The sequence below is a fragment of the Bombus bifarius genome, unplaced genomic scaffold (genome assembly GCF_011952205.1).
Source record: "Bombus bifarius isolate JDL3187 unplaced genomic scaffold, Bbif_JDL3187 scf7180000008006, whole genome shotgun sequence".
In the NCBI taxonomy this organism is placed as follows: Eukaryota; Metazoa; Arthropoda; class Insecta; order Hymenoptera; family Apidae; genus Bombus; species Bombus bifarius.
In genome coordinates, this window is record NW_022884384.1 from 1,498,094 (window position 1) to 1,508,821 (window position 10,728).

General features: G+C 36.5%; 1 protein-coding gene across 1 annotated transcript in view; it reads left to right on the forward strand.

Moving 5' to 3' along the window:
* Positions 1–10,301, forward strand: part of LOC117206444 (neural-cadherin-like) — an 86,484-nt gene extending 76,183 nt beyond the window's left edge. The window contains exons 5-24 of the mRNA XM_033445798.1: positions 741–878; positions 1,438–1,624; positions 2,074–2,307; positions 2,527–2,699; positions 2,858–3,007; positions 3,298–3,603; positions 3,728–4,001; positions 4,106–4,314; positions 4,672–5,004; positions 5,094–5,300; positions 5,800–6,071; positions 6,156–6,361; positions 6,517–6,659; positions 6,839–7,450; positions 7,573–7,873; positions 8,109–8,298; positions 8,394–8,635; positions 8,889–9,104; positions 9,181–9,336; positions 9,488–10,301. Of these exons, the coding sequence (XP_033301689.1) occupies positions 741–878; positions 1,438–1,624; positions 2,074–2,307; positions 2,527–2,699; positions 2,858–3,007; positions 3,298–3,603; positions 3,728–4,001; positions 4,106–4,314; positions 4,672–5,004; positions 5,094–5,300; positions 5,800–6,071; positions 6,156–6,361; positions 6,517–6,659; positions 6,839–7,450; positions 7,573–7,873; positions 8,109–8,298; positions 8,394–8,635; positions 8,889–9,104; positions 9,181–9,336; positions 9,488–9,597 (4,659 nt within the window). The 3' untranslated portion in view covers positions 9,598–10,301. The remainder of the gene's footprint in view (positions 1–740; positions 879–1,437; positions 1,625–2,073; positions 2,308–2,526; positions 2,700–2,857; positions 3,008–3,297; positions 3,604–3,727; positions 4,002–4,105; positions 4,315–4,671; positions 5,005–5,093; positions 5,301–5,799; positions 6,072–6,155; positions 6,362–6,516; positions 6,660–6,838; positions 7,451–7,572; positions 7,874–8,108; positions 8,299–8,393; positions 8,636–8,888; positions 9,105–9,180; positions 9,337–9,487) is intronic.
* The last annotated feature ends 427 nt before the right edge of the window (positions 10,302–10,728 follow it).

A 10,728-nucleotide genomic window follows, 5' to 3' on the forward strand; every position in this document is an offset into this window, starting at 1 on the left:
GCAGCACGTTGTATCTACGGGCTAATATAGAATTCAGAACGTAAAATCCCGAATAAAACAAGGCATATGGGACATAAAGTATGGATTGTAGAATATGGAATACATAATACGAAATGTAAAATATGCAGCATAGAGTATAGGACATAATGCATAGAATATAACGTAAAACACGAAATCTACAGATCACGATCAATGGCGTATAAATTTTTCGTCGTATATATTATATTACCTACGTATGACGAGATGAATTAATAGGAAACAAAAGCGAATGTGACATTTTTATTAAACTTGTCGTTTAAGTATACATATTTATGTCAAATCCAGCCAAAAGTATTTAAAATAAAAGTATTTAAAATAATATGAGTGGAAATTATCCACTCTATTCCACGAACGAAATTTTAATTGATTTCATACAGTTTTCATATATTTCGGGGTTTCGTATATTTTGATTGACAGAATAAGAAATTTAACACAATGGCAGGCCTGAATGTGGCAACGAATAACAAATATTTGATATCCAAAACGTTAACTAATTCCTACCAGAGGAATTGAAGAATAATAAGGAGAAGAATTATAAAAATGTTCGTTAAAAAAGACTATAAAGTTATTAGACTTAAATTTTTGGAATATTTTCAAGTTACATATGTGTACAAGTACGATATCGCTTGCAGAACGACCTGGTAATTATAATAATAAATTGCTGAAACAATGTATTTATCGATAATGAATTTTTGACACAGGTCACAGCCACTGATGGGGATAAGGATAGGCCACAGAATATCGTCTACTTTTTAACTGGTCAGGGTATCGATCCTGATAATCCAGCGAATAGCAAATTCGATATCAACCGCACCAGCGGAGAAATTTACGTTCTAAAGGTTCGTTCCATTTGCCAAATTTAATTAACACGAATCAGCGTAAAGATTAGTGTATGTAAAAACTTCGATTCTCGATTACTGATTCTTTTATCGCTAACAACAAATACTTTCTGTCTTTATTAATTTTTTATTTATTAACGATTTTAATACTTGGATGCCAAAAAATTATCGAAACAGGAGAATGCTCGCCACAAACTCCACGTGCCAAATTAAATATTTCTACGTAAGCTCATAAATCCATTAAAACACCTCTCTAAGTACCTTAAAACTTCTACTTCAAATCACCTCTTGCTGCTTTTATACAAAAGTTATTTAATTCGTTCAAAAGTTACGGTTTAAGTTTATTTAAAACTGATACAATGCAGCAGCGAAAGAAAGAAATTAAATTTTCGACGATAAAATCGTGTATTTAATTCGTAGTCCCGGTCGAAAGTACGTTTTGTCGTCAAGAAGTATCGTAGAGGAAAAAATCGCTCAGAAGTTTCAGCGAAGCTTCTTTTATTAAATTTGCCTCGCATCCTAAGTTACTTAGGGTCGTAATCTCGGTGTTACTCCACAGCCACTGGACAGGGATCAACCAAATGGAAGACCGCAGTGGCGATTCACTGTATTTGCTCAAGATGAAGGCGGAGAAGGTTTGGTTGGATATGCTGACGTTCAAGTGAACCTGAAGGACATCAACGACAATGCACCTACGTTCCCACAAGGCATTTATTTCGGGAACGTCACGGAAAACGGAACGGCAGGTAAAGTTAGATTACATTTTCGCTATGAAGGAAATATTGCTTTTTCTTTCACGATGTGTTAACATAGTCTTTGCAATATATGATTTATTCATGATACATTGTTGGAAATATGAGAATGGACAGACACGATTTATATTCAAATAACGTTTAATAATCTAGATTGGCAATCTAGAACAGATGGACATCTTTAAGTATCAATTTAAGGTTTGTGTGAAAACGATTATTGTTAATTGACAGCTCAGTGGTATGTATTAATAAAAATACATTGTTTGTAAAAAAAAAATGAAATAAATACAGAAAGCATCATACGTATTTATCTAGAAAAAAAAAAGAATGAATAGTACATAAGTATTTTAGTATTTTAGTTTTTTACAGTTAAAGATTTTATCATTTACATTGCTTTTTCTATACAAACGATTAAGATCAGTTTTTTCCTTACTTGTTCCCAGGAATGGTTGTAATGACGATGACAGCGGTCGACTATGACGATCCGAGCGAAGGTACAAACGCAAAACTAATTTATTCTATCGAAAAGAATGTCATCGAGGAGGAAACTGGCTCGCCAATTTTTGAAATTGAATCGGAAACCGGTGTGATAAAGACGGCAGTATGCTGTTTGGACAGAGAACGCACGCCAGATTATTCTATACAAGTGGTAGCAATGGATGGAGGGGGGTTAAAGGGTAAGTTAAAAATTAAAATGGAAACTCTGAAAGATCTTTGGAAATTTTAACTCATTAACGCAGAAAGTATAAAGTGTTTTAAAGATAGAAATATCAGATTTATTTCAAATCAGATCTCAAGATCTTTTTGTATTTAATATTTTAAATTTTCCATCTAAAATTGTTTCCTGCTTTAATTACAATGTACTGAGATTTTGATGGCATTTTTCCAATATTTAGGGACGGGGACAGCATCTATACGAGTGAAAGATATAAACGATATGCCTCCGCAATTCACAAAGGAGGAATGGTTTACGGAGGTAGACGAAACGGAAGGTCCAGATTTGCCGGAAATGCCAATTCTTACGGTCACTGTACACGATGAGGATGAGACCAATAAATTCCAGTATAAGGTACTGTTCATTGCGTCACTCGAATCGTTCCTTCGCGTATCTTTCCCCGAATTTCTTAAAGAAATTACGTTAATTGATTTAACAAAAAAGTTTTCTTATAACGGTTGAAGAAAAATAATTGTAGAATTATCGTTTATCGTATTAATTTACAAACGCAGGTGATCGAGAGCAGTGGTTACGGTGCTGATAAATTTACCATGGTAAGAAATAACGATGGCACGGGTTCCTTGAAAATTGTGCAATCGTTGGACTACGAGGACCAATTGCAGAGCAACGGATTCAGATTTAGGATACAAGTTAACGATAAGGTATTTAATTAAAAACTTACACAATTTTATAGATAACTTATATTTTTAAATCTACTGTTATCTTCCTACTCTATGTTCCCATACCCATTCTCCATAAATAATGAGATCATTTTCTAGCATATTTAGTACATTCTTCGTCTTGTTATAAGATAAAGTACGAGTCACGTTGTTTTCTTACATTTTTGTGTTACAATCTTTCAGAAACATATCTCATTCTATTTGTATTTCTATATTTTCAATCAACGATTTTTGGTTTGTGATACTATGCTGTAATATCCTGTACCTCGTAGGGCGAAGACAATGACAACGATAAGTATCACGTTGCCTATTCCTGGGTAGTGGTGAAGCTACGCGACATAAATGATAATCAACCGCAATTCGAGAAGGCGAATATCGAGACCACGGTTCCTGAAAATGCTCGCATTGGAAGCAGTCTCGAAACATTCACAGCCACCGATCCTGATCAGGGTGGTAAGAGCAAAGTGTTCTATTCGATCGATAGAAGTTCCGATCGTAAGAGGCAATTTTCGATCAACGAAAATGGCACGGTATCGATCCAGAGGAGTCTCGACCGCGAAGAAACCCCAAGACATCAGGTAAATCGTAAAACCATATTGTTTATAAAATATTGATCGGATAATAATCGAGTATTATTTATTTAATATTTAGATTATACTACTTAGATTCGAGACAGACCAAACTAAAAATCATTTGTTTCAGGTGAAAATCTTGGCCATCGACGATGGAATTCCACCTAAAACAGCGACAGCCACGTTAACAGTAATCGTACACGACATAAACGATAATCCGCCAAGATTTCTGAAAGATTATAGACCCGTGCTACAGGAACACTCGCAACAGAAAAAAGTAGTAGAGATCTCAGCGACGGATGACGACGATCGATCGAAGAGCAATGGACCACCGTTTACTTTCAGGATGGATCCAAAGGCAGACGATGTGATTCGTGCCAGTTTCAAAGTTGAGAGCGATAACAGTGAGTCTGGATCCAATCCTATTACGTTCCCGTTTCAGTGGAACGTTGTTAGTTGTAGTTCGATAGTTCTCGCTAACAAACGCCGGTTTTCTGTTTCCTTGCAGAGGGAGCGAACGGGGATGGCATGGCTATTGTGTCATCGTTACTATCGTTTAACAGAGAACAACAAAAGGAGTACTTGATACCGATCGTTATCAAAGACACAGGAACTCCATCGATGTCTGGGACCAGTACTTTAACTGTTATTATCGGGGATATTAACGATAACAAAATGCAGCCTGGATCAAAGGACATTTTTGTATATAACTACGCAGTATGTATTTCATTTCTATATTTAAATTTCACATAATTTTCTGTTTATTTTGACTTTTTGGAAGTAAAGGAATTCGTGTTATTTAATATCAGTTTTTATCCCAGAAACTAAGATGTAAATAAAATCAAGATACTATTGCCATACGTGACTTATGTGTGATATAATTACCATGCTATAATTACATAATTACTGTACTTATTTGAAAACTCAATACTATAATACGTTAGAATGAAATAGCACATTAATCTGGCTAAATGAATACTCAAAGAGTTAAAGATTATATTTCAAAGTTATTATTCAATATATAATTATAATTAAAGGTTCGTATAATTTGACTTGGTCGAGTTCGTTTCACAGGGACAATCACCAGACACAGAAATAGGCAGAGTTTACGTATTCGATTTGGACGATTGGGATCTACCGGATAAAAAGTTCTATTGGGAGGGTTTAGAGCACGCTCAATTCAAGCTAGATGAGGACACCGGTATGATTTATTTGAAATCAGGCACTCACGACGGTAGATATCATCTACGTTTCAAAGTCTACGATCGGAAGCACACGCAAACAGATGTCCCAGCAAACGTGACAGTCACGGTGAAAACGATTCCTTTCGAAGCTGTATTAAATTCTGGTTCGGTTCGAATATCTGGTATAACAGACGAAGATTTCATTCGTGTTTGGGATTATAAAGTAATTATTCTATTTAATTATACACTATTAACTCGTTCTTTTTTATATGAAATCTATATTTAATGAATTTTTCATTTTTTCTCCTCCAGTCACAAACTATATCGCGTAGCAAAGCAGAATTATTTAGAGATAAATTGGCGCATTTGTTAAATATCGATAGAGAAAATGTAGACGTGTTTAGCGTTCAATTACGTAGAATGCATCCACCGTTGACAGACGTCAGATTCGCGGCCCACGGATCGCCGTATTACAAGCCTGTAAGATTGAATGGAATCGTACTAATGCATCGTGAAGAAGTAAGTTAATATGAATTAATTCATGGCATTTCAATTTGTTATAGTGTAAATAATTCCAAATTTGCCGTCTAAATCATTTTAAGATTCTAAATCTTCCCATTGAATATTTTTGGCTTCTAATTAAATGGAATATCAGTGAAAATATCAGATTATTATAAATATAGGAATATTGGATTACTTCAGCTTTTAGCAAAATTTTGTATCAGAGATACATCCTTTTCATGACCCTTTTACGTACTAGGGATAAATCCTATTATGAATGAATTATCAACAACGTTCAATCCGATATTATCACATAAATTAATACTTAATGAGGTCAATAACAATATTTCATAAATTGGATATTGTTTTTACTGAAACAAGGATTTCATGAAATGACCTGTTTTATAATTTATAGTAATAAATGAAAGGTCTCCAAATCGCAAAACCAATCAAACTAAAATAAAGGCTAAAATATATTTCACACAATTTGATTAAAAAATAATTTTAATTTAATTAGATCGAGAAAGAGGTCGGTATTAACATAACGATGGTGGGCATCGACGAGTGTTATTACGAGAATGAAGTATGCGAGGGTAGTTGCACAAACACCTTGGATATTAGCAGTTTACCATACATGGTCAATGCAAACAGAACCGCCCTAGTGGGTGTGCGGGTGGATGTAATCGCTGAATGTACATGCGGAGCTCGGAACTTCAGTAAAGGGGAATCATGTAGAAACAGCCCTTGTTATAACGGAGGCCGTTGCGTGGAAGGCCGATTTGGGTTATCGTAAGTCTGACAACTGGTGAAATTTAACATGTGATGTATTACACTAGCATATTAATTTTATTTAATGCATTTTTTATTACGTAGATGTCAGTGTCCTGCTGGATATAATGGTCCAAGATGTCAGCAAACTGCAAGAAGTTTCCGTGGAAATGGCTGGGCTTGGTATCCTGCACTAGAAATGTGCGATAACAGTCATCTGAGCTTCGAATTCATCACTAAGAAACCCGACGGATTACTATTATACAATGGGCCTATTGTTCCTCCTGAGGCTGACGAAATTATGGTTTCTGGTAAGCAAATATAGATCATAAGATAACAATAGATTTCTTAAGGTAATCAATAGCTGCCTCTATGATGTCTTTGCCAGAATTTAAGTCTAATAAATCAGCGATTTTTACAGCAACGAATGAAATAATATACTATTACGTAATGAACGTATTTACAGATTTTATATCCGTTGAACTGGAACGTGGAATACCTCGACTGTTGATAGACTTCGGTTCTGGTACTTTAGAGTTAAAAGTGAAGCCGAAAAGAACTTTGGACGACGGAGAATGGCACAGACTCGACATCTTTTGGAACACGGAGGTCAGAATTATCCTTTAAATCATAATTTAAATATCTCTATATGTGTCAAAATGAGAAAATAAAATTAAAATTATTAAAATGATTTCCTTCTTCTAGAAGGAGAAGGTTATAACTAGATTACATCCAGTTTACAACGATCCCTTATAATTAATTCCACGGAATCCTATTTTATTTTACAGACGGTGAAATTAATCATCGATTATTGCAAATCCGCGGATATCTCAGAACCGGAAGACGGTACGCCACCAGAATTCAACGACACCAGTTGCCAAGCTCAAGGCACCATACCACCCTTCAACGAATATCTAAACGTAAACGCACCACTTCAAATCGGTGGTTTATACGTCGAGCAATTCGATCCAACTCATTACAAGTGGAAGCATATGCCAGTTGGTAAAGGTTTCGATGGCTGCATCAAGAACCTCTTTCACAATAGCAAGCTTTACGATCTAGCACATCCTGGTTTATCGAGAAACAGCGTAGCTGGCTGCCCTCAAACCGAGGAAATCTGCAACAACCAGGAATCCACCTTCCGTTGCTGGGAACACGGTACTTGCGTAGGAAGCTTCACTGAAGCTAGATGTCAATGTAACCCAGGATGGACTGGTCCAGGATGTATGACATCCACTATACCAACGACATTCAAACCACAAAGTTATGTTAAATACGCGTTGTCGTTCGAACCGGATAAATATTCCACTCAAGTACAACTGAGATTCCGCACCCGAGAGGTCCATGGTGAATTGTTTAGAGTCAGCGATCAGCATAATAGAGAATACGCTATTTTGGAGGTGATTATTCACGTTATCGCATTTTAGAAGCGAAAATAATATTCATTTAAATAAAGAAAGGAAACTAGCTAATTAAGTTAATAAAATATTCAATTATAGTTATTGCATCTTTTAATTCCTAGATCAAGGACAGCAGACTGCACTTCCGTTACAATTTGAACAGTCTGAGAACTGAGGAACGAGACATATGGCTGACTGCGATAGCTGTTGATGATGGACAGTGGCATACAGTTAGAGTATCGAGATACGGATCAGCTGCAACTTTGGAATTGGATGGTGGTGAAGGAAGAAGATTCAATGAAACCTTCTCCTTCGAAGGACACCAGTGGCTATTGGTTGACAAACAAGAAGGAGTTTTCGCGGGCGGCAAGGCTGAGTACACTGGAGTTCGGACGTTTGAAGTGTACGCGGATTATCAGAAAGGTAAACATTTTATAATTTTCGATAATCAAATTGAAGAAGAATAGAGATAAAGACTGTGGAAAATGGCATATTCAATTATATATAGACAAAAGTTCTTGAACAGAAAGGTGCAGAATTAAATAGTTAGAAAGGCATTACGTGATAAAATACAAAAAATAAGATGCAATTATAAAAAGACTTCAGTGTTCATAGGATGATGCGAGGAGGAAGTTAATATAATTTTTCGTTTGAACAGGATGTCTCGATGACATAAGACTAGAGGGCAAACATCTTCCATTACCACCCGCTATGAATGGAACACAATGGGGTCAAGCAACAATGGCCAGAAATTTGGAAAGAAACTGTCCTTCGAATAAACCCTGTGCCAACGTCATTTGTCCAGAACCATTCGAATGTATCGATCTTTGGAACGAATATGATTGCACGTAAGTACTGCAAGATTTAAAGAACGCTATCTTTAATTTACATGTTTGTGTACATACGTATGATTTGATAAATCTTATCTTGTCTATGTTCCTAGATGTGGAGAAGGAAGAATTCCATCGCCTGATAGCAAAGGATGCATGGACAAAAACGAATGCATAGATTATCCTTGTTTGAACGGTGGTAGATGTATCAATCAAGATCCACGCTTTAGATATAGATGTATTTGTCCCGATGGTTTCTGGGGAGAAAATTGCGAGCTCGTTCAAGAGGGACAAACATTGAAACTCAGTATGGGAGCTTTGGCAGCTATTTTAGTTTGTCTTTTGATTATTCTTGGTAAGTATCGCGTGGACAAGATGTATTACGCGCGTAAAAAGCTACAGAAAGAAACATAATTTTCTAGAATGAAAAATTACACACTGACTAAAAGAATTCTACTATAGTTAATCAGTATCGTTCCTTTAATATTCCTCGTCCATTATAAATGAAAAGAAAATGTATCTTTACGAAAAAGATAATTAAAAGATCAAAAGAATTAAAAAATCAACTAATACAGAAAGTGATTAATGATATTCGTATTATGTTGTAGTTCTCGTCTTAGTATTTGTCGTCTATAATAGAAGAAGAGAATCTCATATTAAGTACCCTGGGCCTGATGACGACGTGAGAGAAAATATCATCAACTACGATGACGAGGGTGGCGGAGAAGATGATATGACCGCATTCGACATTACCCCGCTTCAAATTCCTATTGGTGGCCCGATTCCAGAAATGGGCGGGAAGCTACCACCATGTAAAATACCCTGTAAGTAATCCTCGTTGTTATATACATCCAAGATAACGGATAATCGGATATTCATACCATTGCAAATATTTTACAGACACACTAGGACCAGAACCAAACGTGGGCATCTTTATAGAAGACCACAAAAAGAGAGCTGACAGTGATCCAAACGCACCACCGTTCGATGACCTACGAAATTATGCATACGAGGGTGGCGGAAGCATCGCAGGTTCATTGTCATCGTTAGCTTCCGGTAAGTACTTCCGTTTTCGTTTAATATTAAAAATGAATGAAAATTAAGATTACCAATTACAGATTCTTTGCAAAAAGGATACTCGACTGTTGCTTGATTCACCTATAAGAGTAAGAAAAATATATGTGAATAATTATTTTAAAATCAACAGGAACAGACGACGAGCAGCACGAGTACGAGTACTTAGGTGCTTGGGGACCGAGATTCGACAAGTTAGCCGACATGTACGGACCGGCGGAAGAAAGCGAAGAAGAAGACTAAGAATATCGTAAAGGATCTCTACAATCTGTAAGCTCGCACGATTTGTACACCCTCGAAGAAACAGTGTTTGCGTGAGCTTAAAAGAGAAGAAGGAAGAAAAGAAAAGAGGAAAAATGAAGAAAGAAACTATCCCCTAAGAAACGTGTGTGCTCGAACGAACTTTCTATTACGAAGACAAGAAAAAAAGAAGACATACGACAGAATCGAAGAAACCGTAAAAACCAGTGTTTTTTGCGTTATTCGAGCAACAAAGACGTTCCGTTTTGTTGATGAAACAAGTGCACGTTTCCAGGCGCATATTCTTTGCGATGTGCACACGCGAACAAGAACGAGGCGGCCACACGGTGTGCGCGATTACGAGAAAATGAAAGAGAGAGAGAGAAAGAGAGAGAAGAATTAACATCATCTGGTCGAAATTTTATAAAAATGAAGCTACTCGTCGATGTCGATGTCGATTTCACGAAAACAGCTTTCCATCCACTTCCCTCAGCCGTAAAAAAAGAAAAAACAAACGAACGTTATCGCAATAAGAATCTCTATCGAATCATGGTCAATCGTCACGACACACCGTAGGTGGCGCATAATTCTCGAAGGGTGTAATACCTATCTGTATAGCACGTTACGCGTATACGTAGTGAATTCGCGCGTGTCAGCCTGCACGCGAGACTTTTCTATTATAATAAAATAAATCTATATATATATATATATTATATATGTACGATTCATTATTTTTAGTCACAGTCATAGTTACTATTTCTCGGTACAACCGTTCTCGATGTCTCGGTATTCGATCGGTTAAAATTATCATCGGCGCGACAGCATCGGTTCTACTGGAATTATATTCGTGAACACGTTACTACTGCCAGCCGTGCGCGTGATAGGTCGTTTCCGTTTTACCTCATCTACATTGGGTCATCAAGTGGCCGTATATGATACTTTCAAGGGCATTTCTCATTTATCCGTCTTCTAAATCCCACTCAACTTATTCATCGTATTCAGATGTTAGCTGACGGGAATTCTTTCGTTTCTTCCGCGAACGCGCACCGGCTAATAGGAACTCCCCGTGTAACGTACCATGAATTCGTATATTGACGTTGTTGAGTATAAGGAAAGAGAGATCTTGAGTAAAAT